Genomic DNA, 18269 nt, shown 5'->3' with positions numbered 1-18269 from the left:
CTAATGAATTATTTTTCTTTAAATCTGTAGCATTGGTGCCTAATGATAGCTATGAAGACCTTCCATGCATATTAGATATCGACATGTTTCATTTATTGGTGGGTATTTTGCAGTTTGTTAAAGTTCTCTTTATTGTTAACTTTACCTTTGGTTTGGTGAGTAGTATAGAAGCATAGAGAAGGTGTTATCTATCATATGCTATTATTCTTACACTTCTCTATATAATTTTTTTATGAGGAGCCTTGGAAAGAAAATATTTGGGAATCTAGTTGACAGACTTGATCTGGGTATCTAGACATCTTCCTTCTCTTATTTTACTCTGAGGCTAAGGTCATTAATTTAGCCTGTCTGTGCTTTTTACATATAATAAAGAGGTAAAAATAATAGCAGTAGCCTAAGGGCTACTGCTGGTTCATAGAGTTTTTTTTGTGCATTTTAGCAAATCTGTCAGATACAATCCTATGGTTTCACTGCTTAATGACAGACAGTTCCTTTTTATGATTCAGGGAGAGGGACAGCTACTGAGCAAGTGCAGTGTGGTACCAGGATGCATAGCTGGCCAAGCAGTAGGTGGCCAGATTTCAGCCCCCACCTCAGGTGGGTTGCCTTGCACAGGTTCTAGAGTACACTGTCACATAGTGCAGCCCAAGTGTTGTCCCCGTAATCTCTAGATTCATCAATATTTCAGAACTTCATGGGTTAATCTATATACAGATTATATTTTAAGGACTATAGACACATTTTAAGGAATATAAACCTAAAATGTCAGCTGCTGTTATTATTTCCACTGCTACTGCAAACACCATTGTTGGCAGCACCATACCAGCAGCAGGGGACTAGCATTTATTGTGTACCTACCTGCTTTCACATACACTCAGATTTGTCCTCAATCCCTACTATTGCTTTATTCCAAATTTCTTATCTCAAGTTTACCAATAGAAAAACTGATGCTCAGAGGTGTTAAGTTGTCCCAAAGCTCATACTTTTTCCACAGTTTCCTCCCTTGAAAAATTTCAAGTGTTTTATTTCCATTAATAATAAGCTTTTTTGTGTCAGGCAGTGGTGCAAGCCTGTAAATCCAGTGGCTCAGGAGGCTGAGGCAGGAGGATTGTGAGTTCAAAGCCAGCCTCAGCAATTTAGTGATACCTTGTTTTAAAATTTTTTAAAAAGGGCTGGGTTGTAACTCAGTGGTAAAGTGCTTCTAGGTTCAATTCCCAGTAACCTCCCCTGCCTCCACCCTCATCCCCCAAAAAAAGCTTTCTTGAAGGGCCTAAACTCAGAAGGGATTATAGTAAGAAAATGGGAGTGTGTTTAGCTGTGAGGAAAGGCACTGACTGATGTTCTGCATTGGTGTCTAGGTGGGCTTGGTACTCGCTTTCCCTGCCTTGCAGTGTCAGGATTTTTCAGGGGTCAGCCTCAGCACTGGAGACCTCCACATTTTTCATCTGGTTACTATGGCACACATCATACAGATCTTACTTACCTCATGTACAGGTAACTCTTCCTTTTTGTCTTCTTGAATTTTCTCAGTTTAAAAAATGTTAGAGGAGGGCTGGCTCAGTGGTAGAGTGCTCACCTAGTACATGTCAGACACTGGGTTTGATCCTCAGCACCACATAAAAATAAATAAATAAAATAAAGATATTGTGTCCATCTGTAACTTTAAAAAAAAATTAATACTAGAGGAAAAGGTATTTTGGGTGAGAATATATATATTAAAATTGAGTTTTGTGCTTTTTCTATTTATTCTCATGTAGAAGTTTTGAAACAAATTTCTTTCTCCTTTTAAATCCCCTAGCAATGTAAATGTTTGTACTTTTGTTTTATTTCATAAGTTCATCAACATATGAGTACCAAAACAGTGGAGCCCCTTAGAATTTTATGTTTAAAATGCGCCCCCCCCTTTTTTTTTTCACTTGTATTTTTGTTAATCACTGTTAAGTCATGTATTACATTCAAACTTCCTGGTTTTTCATATCTTTAGGATGATACTTTAGCTGATTTCAACCATAGTATGTCAGCTGGCTTGCTGATCTGTTGGAGATCAATAGAGTGCTCACACTTTGAAGGATTAAAATTCTGTATAGTTTGTGAGAATACTTTATGTTATTTGTGAGTGTACAAATATATTTAAATGCTTAACCTATGTGATCATCACTCCATTTGACAACACAGTAGGAAAATACAGAGTGCTAGTATTTCCTTATCTTTCAGAAGAGAATGGCATGGATCAAGAAAATCCCACTGGTGAAGAAGAATTAGCAGTTCTTGCTTTGTATAAAACCATTCACCAGTATACAGGAAGGTGAGATTATAATCTTTATGTGATTGACTAAATATTAGTAGAGGTCAACATGAAAAAGGAATGTATTTGTTAATTAGGAGAAATTGCATCTATTAACATGTTTTAAAAGAGAATAGAGACTACTGCAGTGGCATACACCTGCAAACCCAGTGGCTCAGGAGATTGAGGCAAAAGGACTACAAATTCAAGGCCAGCCTCACAATGTAGTGAGATCCTTTCCCAAAGTAAAAAGGGCTGGGGTTATATAGCTCAGTGGTAGAGCACTCCTGGGTTCAGTCCCCAGTACCATACACACACACACATACACACACACACCAAAAAAAAGAAGAAGAAGAAAAAAGAAAAAGACAGGAGTACAATCTCTAGCACTATGGGTATACTTGTATAATTAGAGATATCTTAGAAAAGGGTAATCGTATATAGTGCTTCCCACATTTATTTGTCTGTGGAGCCCTTCATTTTCCCAGAGGATCTTGCACACAGAGTGCTGGATAGATGTATTTTGGAAAGGTACTTTTCTAAAACACACATGATCACATTGGGAATTTGAATGCGTATTTAACTAGCTTGGTATGTTTTTTTAAGGTAATATTCAGCAGTAGCAGTAATAATGTGAAATTATTAAAACATCACATGATGTTGGAGTTATTGTGATTTGGTGCAACAGTTTCACTTGGCTTTTAACTCTGTATGTCAAGAACCTAGAGCGGGATATAGCTCAGTTGGTAGAGTGCTTGCCTAGCCTGCCCAAGGCCCTGGGTTCAATCCCCAGCACCACAAAAACAAACAGTGAGAACCTATAAAATGTTTGTTCTTTGACTACAGTGTCTCATTTCTGAGTATGTACACTAACAAAATAATCCAACATATAGAAAAGTCTATAAGTATATAAAGACATATATTCTAATACTATTTACATTAGCCAAGAATTGAAAATAATTAAATGTTTGCATATGGAGGAATAGTTTGGTGTAGGTTATGGTTAATGCGTTTCAAAATATTACCAATGTAAAAAAAATATTGCCAATGTATTAAAATTATGGCATGTAGTGTTCTGGAAAGCATGTTAATCTTAAATTTCATATGTTACATTTATAATTGTATGAGACAAATTCGTATGAAAATAGTTTGCTGGCATGATGCCTACTGGGTAGAAGATGCTGGAATAGTTGATGGTTTTTCAATTTCCAGACTTTTTTAATGTGGCTATGTTACTTTTGTAAATTTTCGTAGCAGCATTGGAGGCTACATAACTAGTTGGCATCCTGTCATAGTCAAAGTTACTACTACTAGCCTATTAAGCCACTCCTAAGCATATATGTTCTGTTTTCACGCTGTGCTTTAACTAGAATGATCTTTTCTTACTAGATTTCCTAATAATCATTTTCTGTTGCAGTGCCTTGAAAGAAATACCTTCTGGCTGGCATCTGTGGAAGAGCATCAGAGCTGGGATCATGCCTTTTCTGAAGTGCTCTGCATTGTTTTTTCATTACCTAAATGGAGTTCCATCCCCACCTGACATTCAAGGTAATGTCTCATTTCTTTTCAAATGTAGGAAATGTTTGTACTCTTTTCACAGTTTAGAATAAAGCTGACCGTGCCTGTAATCCCAGCAGCTTGGGAGGCTGAGATAGGAGGATTGCAAATTCAAAACCAGCCTTAGCAATGGTGAGGTGCTTAGCAACTCAGTGAGACCCTATCTATGTTCTTGTCTACTTTTTATTTGAATCTCATTAAATGTACTTTTAAACTTCTGTGTAAATATTTTTGCATTTGCAAGCACTCCCATAAAGACTGTAGTTCTCCTTTCAGGTATTAAATTGTTTGATTGTGTGGTTCAAAACTGTGTTCCTCAGATTTTAAAAAGTGAAACAATTTTATGTGGTTTTTAATTTGAAATGTATGGCATTAAAATTCAGAATACCATAACTGCACATAAATTTGATTTTAAGGTGGGAATTCATTTGCTCTTTCAGTTGTTTTCTATGTTCCCTTGTAATTTATTTAATAAAAGTAGTATAAGTGTTCATGTAACTGTGCTCTGATAGTACCTGGCACTGGTCATAGGATGCCTGCATGTAACTGTCTAAAGGTTTTTTGACAGGTGTCTCTATTCTTTCAGTTGCCCAGGCACCATTTAGAATAATCCAAAATATTTATTTATGATTAGAGTTAGTATTTAAGGTCATCTCTCATGATACAATCACATTGTTTTTTTCTAATTTTTTAATTCTATTTAGATATACAACAGGAGAATGTGCTTTGACATATGATACATACATGGAGTATAACTTATTCTAGTTAGGATCCCATTTTTGTGGTTGAACATGATGTGGAGTTACACTGGTTTTTCATTCATATATAGGCATGGGAAAGTTATGTCCCATTTATACTATTTCCACACCCTTCCCTTCATTCCTCTTTGTCTAATCCAGTGAACTTCTATTCTTCCCTGCCCTTATTGTGTGTTAGCATCTGCCTAATAAAATCACTTTATATTTCTGTACTACTATAAACTTTTCCAGAACACCATACGTTATTTTTGTCATTTAAGGTTTACAGTAACCCTCTGAAGTAGATTGTGCGAGTGCACTGTTTTCCAAATGTTTTATATAGCTGCTATGCCAGGAAATTGTGACCAGTCTTTGTAGGAGTCACCTGATTCTACTGTTCATTGCATCATTTTCCATAAATCCCTTCCATGTGCCATTCTGTTAACCTACCAGTTCTATACCTAACAAATATGAACTCTCAGATTTTACTTTTTTAAATTTTTATTTAAAGCTCTGCTGTTGCTTATTCCCATGCAGAATGTTGTTTTATGATTATTCTTTTCTTCTACATTTGCAGTTTCTGGACTAAGCCATTTTGAACATTTATGTAACTACCTTTCCCTACCAACCAACCTCATTTGCCTTTTTCAAGAAAATAATGAGATAATGAATTCACTGATTGAAAGGTAATGACTATACATGATGCTTTTCTTCATTACATTAAATAGTTATATGAAACAAACTAATTTTTCACAATAAAATTCAACACATAAAATTTGTACTATAAGATTTAGTACTTTTTTATGCTGGGCATGGTGGTGCACACCTGTAATCCCAGCAGCTCAGGAGGATGGGTGGGAGGATAATAAGTTCAAAGCCAGCCTCAGCAAAAGCAAGGCACTAAGCAACTCAATTGAGAGCCTGTCTCTAAATAAAATATAAAGAAGAGCTAGAGATGTGGCTCAGTGGTTAAGTGCCTCTGAGTTCAGTTAGTACATTTTAGCTAAGTATTTGACTTTTAAAAAGGATAAGGTTGGGCTGGGGATGTGGCTCAGCGGTAGCACGCTCGCCTGGCGTGCGTGCGGCCCGGGTTCGATCCTCAGCACCACATACCAACAAAGATGTTGTGTCCGCCGAGAACTAAAAAAAAATAAATATTAAAAATTCTCTCTCTCTCTCTCTCTCTCTCTCTCTCTCTCTCTCTCTCTCTCTCTCTCTCTCTCTCTCTCTCTCTCTCTCTCTCGGGTTCGATCCTCAGCACCACATACCAACAAAGATGTTGTGTCTGCCGAGAACTAAAAATAAATAAATAAATAAATAAATATTTAAAAAAAAAAAGGATAAGGTTTTTGCCAGGATAATGAATAAACATAAACAGATTTGCGTGGAAAGGGAGTCATGGTAGGAATGCTTTTTTTATTTTGAGACAGGGTCTCATTGAGCTGCTGAGACTGCCCTTAAAAATGTGATCCTCCAGGGTTGGATTGTGGCTCAGCAGTAGAGTACTCGCCTAGCACATGCAAGGCCCTGGGTTAGATCCATAGCACCACATAAAAATAAATAAATAAAATAAAGGTATTGTGTCCAACTACAACTAAAAAATAAATATTAAAAAAAAATGATCCTCATGCTGTAGCCTCCGAGGATCACAAATATGCACCATTAGGCCCAGCTTGAAATGCTTATTTCATTATGTGAATTTACTTGTTAAGGACTCTGTTCCATAGATTTTTAAAGCTAAAAGAAACATTAAGGATTATCTTCTAGTCCAGGATTCTCACTTTGTGTTTGAAAACATTGAAGTCTAGAGGAATTGACCTATCAATCCCGTGAAGTTAGTGACTGAGTTAAGATATATGGCTATTCTACCCACAAAATGTGTAAATCATAAATCTGATAAGAATGAATAGCCATGCCGGGTGTGGTGGCACATGCCTATAATCCCAACAGCCTGGTAGGATGAGGCAGGAGGATAGCTGTACTGTCCCAAACCCTTTCCTCTCCTCCCTGCCTAGGGAACAGCTGTGCGGGTGGCTGGCGCCTCTTACCTTTAGCCTGGATTTCCACTCACTCTGAGGGACAGTCCACAGCCTGCCCACCCTCCTCCTTCCTTTGGATTCCTCAGCCTCCCAGAGACCAGTCCAAGTCACCTTAGACATGCTCCTGGTTCTGGTAGGCTGAGTCAGGAGGATAGCAAGTTCAAAGCCAGCCTCAGCAAATAAGTAAGGCACTAAGCAATCAGCAAGACCCTGTCTTTAATAAAATGCTAAATAGGGCTGGGGATATAGCTCAGTGGTTGAGTGTCCCTGAGTTCAATCCCCAGTACCGTCCCCTCCCGCCTCCCCCCAAAAGAAAAAAAGAATTAATAGCCAGAACTCCTACAATTGAACATTATTTAAAAATAATAATTTGGGCTGGGGTTATAGCTCAGCGGTAGAACACTTACCTAGCATATGCAAGGCACTGGGTTCAATCCTCAGTACCACATAAAAATAAATAACTAAAATAAAGGTATTAACTGGGGTTGTGGCTCAGTAGCTGGGGTTGTGGCTCAGTGGCAGAGCACTTGCCTAGCATGTGTGAGGCACTGGGTTCGATTCTCAGCACTGTGTATCAATAAATAAAATAAAGGTCCATTGACAACTTTAAAAATATTAAAAAAGAGAGAGATCATTTTTAAATAAATAAATAAAGGTATTGTGTCCAACTACAACTGAAAAAAATTATAAATTTTTTTTTAAGAGAGAGTGAAAGAGGAGAGAGAGAGAGAGAGAATTTTTTTAATATTTATTTTTTAGTTCTCGGCGGACACAACATCTTTGTTGGTATGTGGTGCTGAGGATCGAACCCGGGCCGCACGCATGCCAGGCGAGCGCGCTACCGCCTGAGCCACATTCCCAGCCCCTGAAAAAAATTATTTTAAAAAGAATATTTTATTTTTTTAAATGGGCAAAACACTTACAAAGGTATTTTTCCAAATCAGATACACAAGTGGCCAATAAGCATATGAAAAGATACACTTAGTCATTGTAGAAATACAAATCAGGAGCACAGTAAGATGCCACTTTATGTCCATTAAAATAGTGTTTTTGTTCTTTTTTATGAAGAGAAAATAAGTGTTGGCAAGGATGTGGAAAAATTGGGATCCTTGTGCATTACTGGTAGGAACAGAAAGTGATAGGGCCACTATGGAAAGTAATATAGCAATTTCTTAGAAAGTTAAAACAGAATTGCCTACCGTCCAGCAATTCCACTCAAATGTGTTTATTGAAGAAGAGTTGAACTCGAGCACTCAAATAGGTACCTTCACATCCGTGTTCATAACAGCATTATTTATCATCACCAAAAAGTAGAAACAACCCAATGTTCATCAACAGATGAATAGATAAACAAAATGTGATGGACACACATACACAGAGGAATGTTATGGTTGAACCTAGAGGATACACTATGCTAGGTGAAGTAAACCTGCCACAAAAGGACAAATTTGATGATTCCATTTTAATGAAGTACTTAGAATAGTCAAAGTCATGAGATAGCAAAATGGGGATTTCCAAGAGTTAGGGAAATGTTTAATGGGCAGAGTTTAATTTGGAAAGATGAAAATGTTCTGGAGATACATGTTGGTAGTTGCACAATGGTATAAATATGCTTAATGCCACAGAACTGGTACATTTTAAAGTAGTTATTACAGGTTCAAGCAGCCTTGGCAACTAAGCAAGATCCTATCAAAAATTTTTTTAAAAAGACTGGGGTTGTAGTTCAGGGCACTCCTGATAGAATACTTAAAAATATATCTGTGTGTGTGTGTGTGTGTGTGTGTGTGTAAATCTTATTTATAATCTTATGTATGTTTTACTACAATAAAAAATGTTTAATATAGGTCTTGTAGATTCAGATAATATTATTTTGTCATTATTTAAATTGATTTTTCTAGAATGTCCATATTAGTAGGGTAATTAAAAGGGCTGCAGATGTAGCTCAGTTGTAAAGCACTTGCCTAGCATGTGCAAGCCCTAGGTTTGATCACCAGTACCACCAAACATACAACAACAAAAAAGGTATATAGTGCAAATTTCAATATATTAACCATTCTTGCTTTTAAAAAATATTCTGATTTTAAAAAGTTGGAGGCAAAATGTGATATTTCTCTAGGCTTCTTTCTTTTATTGCAGTTTTTCTTTTTTTTTTTTTTTTGAATTTTTTAAGTTGTAGATGGATACAATCTTTATTTATATTTATTTTTATGTGATGCTGAGGATTGAACCCAGTGCCTCATGTGTGAGGCAGGCATTCTGCCACTGAGCTACAACCCCAGTCCTTATTGCAGTTTTTCTATTGATTCTTTTTATTATACATGACAGTAGAATCCATTATAATATAATTATGTAAGCATGGAATATTTCTTATTCTAGGCTTATTTTGATGAACTAAATATATTATGTAAAGATAATTTTCCTTTTATTGGCTATAAAAGAGGGAAAATTCTAGTTCTAACCCTTTAAATTTTTTTGTTTTGTTTTGTTTTTCCCTATTTACATTAAAGTTGGTGTCATAACAGTGAAGTTAAAAGATATCTAGCAAGTGAAAGAGATGCCATAAGGTAAGTTAAAGATGACCAAAGACTTGACTGGGGTGGATGGTAGGGAAGACATGTAGGGTGTATTATATTTTTTCAAAATTGATTTCCCATAACTTTAGTGATTCTAAGAAGTAGAGTATCCTGCATTCATACTTCCTTCTAAATCTAATGATGAGAGTTTATTAAATGCAGAAATAAGAACATAAATATACTTATTCTAGATGAAAAAGAAGATAGCAGAATTATTATTTTGGAATATTCACTTTAAAATGTAGGTCCTCTTTTAGGTTCTTTTAGCTTTTTTTTGTGTATCTTTTATTGTGGAAAATTTTAAACTATCTCAAAGTATAAAGAATTGTATAATGAGGGAAAAAAAGATTTGGGACATTTTAACTTTAAATAAATATTTAACTATCAAATGAAAAAGGAAATAAAAAGAATAGTATAATAAGGCTCCATCCACATGCTTGTCATCTACTTTCAATAACTCAAATCATGGCCATTTTTATTTTTGTCTTTAATTCATTCCTTTTTGCATTAATTCTGTTTGATTTTGTAGTAAAGTTTGCTTCTGCACTTATGCCAGCTATGCTTCATCTGTTAATATTTCCTTTGTTCTGCTTAATACATCATCCATAAAAATAAAGAGAGGAGTAGATTATTACTTCTATTCATTTGTTTCTACACATCCAAAAATGATAATACCATATGAAAATTTCTAGTCAAGCCATATGAAATTCAAGATTCTATAAGTCAGAAATGGTTTAAGGGCTGGGGATATGGCTCAAGCGGTAGTGCGCTCTCCTGGCATGCGTGCGGCCCGGGTTTGATCCTCAGCACCACATACAAACAAAGATGTTGTGTCCGCCAATAACTAAAATAAATAAATATTTAAAAAAAAAAAAGAAATGGTTTAATATTATCAATTTCTTATGGTTCAAACTGATAGTCAAGAAACTCTGAATATATAGACTTAAGGTATAAATATCAGAATAACCTTGGAACTTTTAAAAAAATACTGAAATAACTATCTATCAAATTTAATTTCTCTCAAATTGGAGCTCTAACATATTTATTTCCCTAGAACTCCACCAGATGATTCTGGTCTGATTAAGAACTACTGTCTATAAAGTAATTTCTCTTCAGTTGAAGTTCACTCCTTATCTTTGCAGTAGATAAAGTAGTGAACAGTTACACCATGCTGGGTGGACAGGTATGTGTGCACATGGAAGCTTCTCATACTGGGAGTGGACCCTCAAATACCGGTTGGATTTGGATCTGAATTTTTTTAGAATAAACTTGAAACACAGAATCAACATAGCTTGGTATCTCTATAAAGAAAACGTGTTTGCTCTTCTGTTGCTTCCTGTGTTCCACTCATTTCAGCTTAACGTCACCATTAATAAGGATAACCTTCCTGCATTCAGTATCCTAAGTTTGGTGATTGGGCTGTCCATTACTGTATTGTTTAGATAGAAGCTGAGAATGAATATCTTCATCTGCCCCTATCCTCCTTTCTACAGCTACCTTTTTGCTTAAGTGGTACAGATACTAAGTACCATTGCTGCTGTTCTGAGCACTACAAGTAAAAAAATGTGAACCCTAAGACACTGTGTCATGAATACATCTTTGGTTTCTTACTCTGGCCTATACCACTATGATGACATGTGATTACTCAGATTTAGTCTTCCTTTATTTGTTTTAACTAAGTTAAGAGTTATATTGTCATTATAATGTGACCTTTTATATTAATTGATTTTTAAAATTTGTGTGTTTACTTTAGCTATCCAAGAGAATCTAACAAATTAATAGACCTTCCAGAGGATTACAGCAGCCTCATTAATCAAGCATCCAATTTCTCGTAAGTTTTGGTACTAGAACATAAAGCATTCCCTATCACTGGAAAAATTTACCTTTCTAGAAAGAATTTGAGGGATTGGTTGTTCTTTGTTTTGTTTGGGTAAGAAAATCATAACGTCAGAAATACTTTATATTACCTAATTTATAAAAGCACCATTCTCTACCATATTTCAGAATAAGATATAGGATATGGGGTGGTAGGGGGCAAGTTTGATTCACAAAAGATTATCAAATAATTGCACTCCAAAGTAATAAGAGCCCTCATAATTCTTAATATATTATGAAATAAATAAATAACCATCAACAACTACTTAAAAATTTTTTTTTAAACTTTAAAGTGGCTGAGGTTGTGGCTCAGTGGAAGAGTGCTTTCCTAGTACGCGCGGGGCACTGGGTTTGATCCTTAGCACCACATAAAAATAAAATAAAGGTATAGTGTCCAACTACAATTAAAAAAATATTTTTTTTAAAAAAAATTAAAATGGGGCTGGGGATGTGGCTCAAGCGGTAGCGCGCTCGCCTGGCATGCGTGCAGCTGGGGTTCGATCCTCAGCACCACATACAAAACAAAGATGTTGTGTCCGCCGATAACTAAAAAATAAATATTAAAATTCTCCCTCTCTCACTCTCTCTTTTAAAAAAAAATTAAAATGGCATTGTACTGTACATACTCCACATAATTTATCACTAGGCATTGTTTCTAAGATTTATCCATGTGGCATAGAACTTAAAGTCATTGCTTTTCTCTGTAGTATTTCATTACTTGACAATAGCACAATTAACTTACAATTTTCTCCTGTTGATGATTTTATTTATCCTTTCTCCAATTTTTGATTCCTTGAGTGTTTCTCATACATGACTTTTGTGTATATATACATATGATGTCCCCATTTCCTAGTCTAGGGATAATTTGACCTGGGTTACAGGATGCATCTTTGGCGCTCCACTTGATATTATAAAACATTTTTCCAGGGTGGTTTTTTTCACTATCAACTCTTTTATCACTCTTTTTCAGAACAATGACTTTTTTTTTTTCCCCTGTGGAGGTGCCCCAAATCAGGTGGTGATAAAAGCAGAGCCCCAACTCTGTGCCTTGTATGTGGAACTCTGCTGTGCTCCCAGAGCTACTGCTGCCAGACTGAGCTAGAAGGGGAGGATGTAGGAGCCTGCACAGCTCATACTTACTCCTGCGGCTCTGGTGCAGGCATCTTCCTGAGGTAAGGACCTGCAGGGGGCGTTATAGCTTTGGGTCTGCCTCTTATGTGCTTTTTGAGGTATTGGCACAAGAAATTACGACATTGCAGGACTGGGGATGTGACCTTGTGGTAGAGTAATTGATAACCTATCATATGTGAAGCCGTGGGTTCATTCCCCAGCACTAAAACAAAACAAAACAAAAAAAACAAATTAAAACATTGCAGAGAATTTCAAGACCACTGTTGTCTTATTGTTTGAGGAACATAAGGATCTCTCATGTCTCATATTTGGTTGCTGCCAACTCTGTTAGTATTTCTCTTACTATTCCCCTCTTCCACCCTCACTCCAGATAACAGTTTTGTTCTACCTTCTTCATGCTTCTCTATGATGTGGAACTTCCAACTGTTTCTGTTTTTCTGCCCAAATCCAGTCAGAACTATTTCTTCTGTTATGTCCTCATAACTTTTTTTGATTTTACCTCTGCTCATGCATCATAAACTGGTATATGTAGTTCTGTTCATTCAACAGCATACAACAAATACTTAATAACTACTAAGTACATGTAGTAGACATGGAAAATACAGCAGTCAGGGGCTAGATCAGTGGCTCAGAGGTAGAGTACTCGCCTAGCATGCGTAAGGCAATGGGTTTGATCCTCAGTACCACATAAAAATAAAATAAAGATATTGTGTCCACCTATAACTAAAGAACAAAAATTGTAGCAGTCAGCAAAGCAGACTGATGTATCTACCCTGGGGCCAGGGGTGTAGTTCAGTGGTAGAGCATGTGCTTAGCATACACACGATCCTAGGTTTAACCCTCAGCACTTCACCAAAAAAGATTTTTTTTTTCCCTTATGGATCTCATTTTCTAATGACAGAAGAATTTATAGATAGTTGATATGTTATGAAGAAAAAATATAACAGAAAGGAGCATATGAAATGCCTGCTGGGAAGTTGAAGTTTAGCTACTAGAACAAGGACAGCTCTCTAAGACTGACTTTTGAGTAAAGACATAAAAGGGAGGAATACCTAGTCAGGGAATAGCTAGTCGACAGTGCTGAGTGGGTACATTCCTGCCATGTTCAAGACAGGGAAACTGGTATCACTGGAGATTTGTGCACAGGAATATAATCACAGCTTGATATGTCCTAGTGACATCTCTGAAAGAGATGGAAGCCGTTGCGTGGTTTGAAGCAGAGAAGAGTCGTGAGTCTTAGCTCCTCTGGGGATTAGGTTTTATCCATATCTAAATCATCTTAGTATCTTCTTAGGGCCCTCACAATTTCTTATACGCCGCAGATTTCAATAAATGTTTGTTGAATTGAGCTGAATTATTAACAACAACAAAGAAAAAGAAAGCAAAAGAAGCCCTAAGACAAATCTTTCCAAGGGATAAGGAGACCAATTTTTAAATAGCCAGTGGGAGAAATGTGCAAGTAATATTTTCCCTTGTGAAAGTAGTACAAAGTGTGTTGCCTTGCATCAGTGTTTGCACCCAGTTCTTTAAATGAATAATTTCCTCATAATAATGGTTAAAGGCCAGGTGCAGTGGCACACACCTTTAATCCCAGCCGCTCAGGAGGCTGAGACATCAAGAGGATCGTGAGTTCAAAGCCAGCCTTAGCAAGGCGCTAAGCAAAAGTTTACTATCTTCTCACATTTAACAATTTTTAAAATTGTGTTATTTGATCCCTCGTTTCCTATCCCTCAGTGTCTTTATGTGGATTTGCAATATAATCATTGTTGATTATAATACACTCTTTGTAGCCTTATTAAAAACTCAGGCATATAACTTTCCTATGTACATATATAAATACACAACCAGTGTAACTCCACATCATGTACAACCACAAGAATGGGATCCTAATTGTAATGTTATACTCCATGTTGTATAATATGTCAGAATATACTCTACTATTATATATCTAAAAAGAAAAATAAATTAAAAATAATTTTTTAAAAAACTCAGGTAGATGGGGGTGATATTTTTAATTATATCTTTGCTGTAGATGCTATTTCTTCTAAAACTGGATTTATTTATTTTTTTAAAAGACCTCGTTTCATTTGGAACTGAATCCAAAACTTGGTTAGTAACATAAATGTGTAACATATGAATGATTTCTCTACAGAGTACGGGAATGTCAGGTGCTATTTTTAGCTGGCAAAACCAAAGGCTGTTTTTATTCTCCTCCTTACCTGGATGACTATGGGGAGACAGACCAGGGACTCAGGTAAGGGTCTGTCCTGGGGGGCTGGGTAGCAACTCTGGGCCTCAGGGCCTTCAGTACATGGCGAGCACCATGAAGTCAGCTTGCAGACCCCAGAGTTGGATTCTGGAAGAGATGTCTATGTCATCTGTAAACTCTTTTCTAAGTAGAGGGCATCCTGGCTGCCTGGTTTATTGTTCTTCCAGCCTTGAAAATGCCATGAGAAACATCAGGATAGATAAAGGAACAGAGGAAAACATAGTGTAACTGGATTCCATCTATCATTCCAAAGCACCATTTGAATTACCACATAGCATCCACAGCAGCAGAGCACTACAGGGATGGCCCATTCTGATTTGTTGAGCTGTGTGTAGGGGAGACCAAGGGATCTCCGGGTGATATAAGAACAGAGTTTAATTGCTAAGACATGTGCTTGTCTTATTACGTAAGAATCTGAGGAACAAATATTAGAACATACAGAAAAAGATATAACATCACGTTAGGCTTATCACTCTATTCTGGTGGCTTCTAGTATATCATATAGCATTTTAGCAAAACGCTAGCAGTTCACCAAATACTATTAAAGAACTTCTTTTAGATTATCTTTTTGGACCAAAGAAGGTAAAAATTTTAGCCCAGGTATTACCATTCAGGCTTGAGTAGCCAAAGTTAAAGGCCTGGAAACACAGGCAAGGTAATTAGAAGAGCTTGCCCAGGTGCTTGGTGTAGGGTTTGACTATATGCTACTAATGACAGTTCTTCCCACTTCTCTGAAGAGGATGAGCACCTAGGACCTGCCTTGAGGCCCTGGGCCGAGGTTGAAGCCACCAAAGCCTGTAATTTAATGGCAGGCATTAAATGAGACCTGGCAGGTATTCACATTTGGCTACTATAATGAGATTGTGAATGAAAGAGAGCACTCTGGGGAACATTTTTATCACTATAATTCTCCTTTCCCACCCTCCTCTGCCCTATTTCCCTTTTTACATGTTACCCACAAAATGGACAGTGAGTATTTTAGCCTCTCAACCCAGACCTGTGTCCCAGCCTCACCCCTCATCAGCTGCTATTAGCAAACCTTCAGAGTAAATGTGTTTGTTAACAGCTAAAGTTACCTTCCAGACAGAAATTTGACCAAGGATCGAAAACCAATAACTTGTACCTTTCCCAGACCAGGAAGAATTAGGTTGTATTGGGTGAATAAACAGAATGCATCCTGAGTGACACGTGTCTTCCTTCTAGACGGGGAAATCCTTTACATTTGTGCAAAGAGCGATTTCAGAAGATTCAGAAGCTCTGGCACCAACACAGTATCACAGAGGAGATCGGACATGCACAGGAAGCAAATCAGACACTTGTTGGCATTGACTGGCAACATTTATAATCACTTCATTGCCAAAAACATGAACTTGGAGTTTTGTAACCCATTTGGCTTTTCAAGAAAGAGAATAGGAAATAAGTTCAGCTGAATTTTGAAATAAATTCTTTATTTAAGCCTTCCTGCCCAGTTTTATCTTTGTAGTTTTCCAACTCCAGGGACTGATGAAAATCATCTTCCATCAGCAGATTTTCTTGCACTGTGTCTGCCCCTCAAATGCCCTGCCTTGGGTTTTAACAGCCAATGAAGAGCTTCCCTTCCCGGACTGGAGCTCAGCCTCTGTGGGAGTCTGACCGCATCAGCTATTGCCTGTGGCCTGAACCATATGGAATCTGGTGAACTCTGGAGCTGGTGCTTATTCAGCAGAGGCAGTCGGTGCCCATCCAGGTCATACTTCCTGGCTCCTCTAAGTGACTCAGGACTGGGACTGGGTTGGTGTTGCCCTCTGCTGACTGGACCCTACTTCTAAGAGCAACATAGTTGATTTCAGAGGCAGGATTCCCTCCTTACTGTGGACTGAGAGAAGGTTGAGGAACATGCATGCTGAAGGAGCACACAGAGAGGAGTGGTTTCCTAGTATGCTGGCTAATTTTTCACGGATATCGGAGGTTGAGGGTTTTTGTTCGTTTTTCCTATTTTTAGCTTTGAGAGTAAAACTCACTAAAAGGGCTTTTTGAAAACTGAAAGAATCTAATTTGTCAGACAGTAATTTTATCTGTTCTTTTTAAGGCTAAATGGAGAGAATATATGCATCTAGAATCATACACTAGCAAAAAAAAAAGAAAAGAAAAAAAAAATACTCGGTGTTTTGAGTTCCCCACCCTGTCCAGCATTCTCTGGAATAGCTGATTTGCTGCTTACCTAGTGGCTTACTTAGTACATTCCTGGGATGCACCCAGGCTTTTTATTCCTTTTAAGTATCATTCTTACTAAGAGGTGCCTTCCTAGAATGACAGCTGCTCAGTAAAATGGCTTAGAACTCTTCTTTTTTTTGGGGGGGGGGGTACTGGGGATTGAGCCCAGAGGTACTTTACCACTGAGCCACATCCCCAGCCTTTTTTATTTTAAGACAGAGTCTTGCTAAGTTTCTTAGGGCCTCACTCAATTGCTGAGGCTGGTCTTAAACTTGTTATCCTGCTGCCTCAGTCTCCTGAATTGTTGGTTTACAGGCAGGCAACACTGCATCCAGCTAGAACTCTTACATACCACACAGTTACTCACATTTGATACAAGTGTGCTGAGAGCTTGGATACATACTAAAAGTGTTATGGATTTAGTGGAGGAATAGATCTTGCCTCTCTAGGGTGGGGCTAAGGAGCAAATGAATGACAAGAGGCTCTTCAATTTTATAACCAATGAAAGTAACCCTGTTACTCAGCATTGCATGAGCAAGTTCCATTCCACTCATCTGTGCACACTCCACAGAATTCCCGGGAGGAAGGTCAGAAATCCAGACCTGAGACTAAAGTAAGAGAAAATGCAGAAGCCACATCTCTCTCCAAAGTTGTTTGTGAAGGAACCACTTCCTTTTGAAAGGTTGGCCTTAAAATTCTTTTGCTTGCAGTTGGCCCACACAGTAAGCAAAGATTCAGCGGGAAGAAAATCCAAATTAGAATCCATCTCTCTCCTCCATTTCCTGGCCTTTCTCTGATTTATACAATCTGATTGTTTGGGCTGTAAATGGCATAATTTAGGTTTCTTTTGGTCTTTGACACATATGGTTTCTTTCGCTTTTAAGTTTAGCTTCTTTCCCCCCCTCCCCCATGTGTTTACCATACTTGGACTTTAAATTATAAGACCAGGTTTCTCCCTTTAAGTGGATTATAAACATTTTCACCAAATCATAACAGTGCTCCAGCTTTTCAGGCCTGACTTCATAGAAGCCTGGAGTTAGCAGAATTTGTGTCCCTGGATTCTATTCTCTGAGAAAATCAAAGAGTCTGGAAGAAGATGAATTTACATGAATTTGCAACGTGCACAACCTTTTATTTTCTGATGTTAAGTTAGTTGTCTTTCCTGTCTTCCCTACTTAACAAAGCAACTTAGTTTTATGATTTGTTTCGCATGTTTTATGTTTATTGTAGAAATGTTAATATAACATGCTTTCCATATCAGGGAATCATATCTGTTTAATAAATTGGGTATAACTTTAATATCTGTGAACAACTTGTAAAATTTGAGATGTATCATATGTAAAAAGTTTAAAGATAACCAAATAAATGCTTTAGGTGTTGACATTACTTTGGATTGACCTACATCTTCTTTTTGGTTTTATTTCACACATTTAAATGTCACAGCAGTGCTTCCTATATCACCTTGCTGCGGAAGTGGGACTTCTGTATTAGCTTGAAATTTAAGAGGCTTATATTATTAGTGTCAACTATGGCTTCTAGCCAAGTCATTCTGACCTTCCCAGAGAAAGCTTAAGTCATTATTTCAGCCAATTAAATTTTATTTTCATTGTC

General features: G+C 37.2%; 1 protein-coding gene across 5 annotated transcripts in view; it reads left to right on the top strand.

The window, feature by feature from the left end:
* The window catches only part of Ubr2 (ubiquitin protein ligase E3 component n-recognin 2), a 125723-nt gene extending 107667 nt beyond the window's left edge, over positions 1-18056 (top strand). For all 5 annotated transcript variants that reach the window (XM_077802195.1, XM_077802194.1, XM_026383359.2 and 2 more), the window contains 10 exons: positions 31-98; positions 1359-1494; positions 2215-2305; positions 3702-3832; positions 5156-5264; positions 9125-9181; positions 10944-11021; positions 12067-12237; positions 14349-14450; positions 15669-18056. In XM_077802195.1, the coding sequence (XP_077658321.1) occupies positions 31-98; positions 1359-1494; positions 2215-2305; positions 3702-3832; positions 5156-5264; positions 9125-9181; positions 10944-11021; positions 12067-12237; positions 14349-14450; positions 15669-15810 (1085 nt within the window). In that variant the 3' untranslated portion in view covers positions 15811-18056. The remainder of the gene's footprint in view (positions 1-30; positions 99-1358; positions 1495-2214; positions 2306-3701; positions 3833-5155; positions 5265-9124; positions 9182-10943; positions 11022-12066; positions 12238-14348; positions 14451-15668) is intronic.
* Positions 18057-18269: the final 213 nt, after the last annotated feature.

This window comes from Urocitellus parryii, chromosome 8, assembly GCF_045843805.1.
Source record: "Urocitellus parryii isolate mUroPar1 chromosome 8, mUroPar1.hap1, whole genome shotgun sequence".
Taxonomy (NCBI): Eukaryota; Metazoa; Chordata; class Mammalia; order Rodentia; family Sciuridae; genus Urocitellus; species Urocitellus parryii.
The sequence above is the reverse complement of the archived record's forward strand: the minus strand, read 5'-3'. Positions and strand labels throughout refer to the sequence as shown.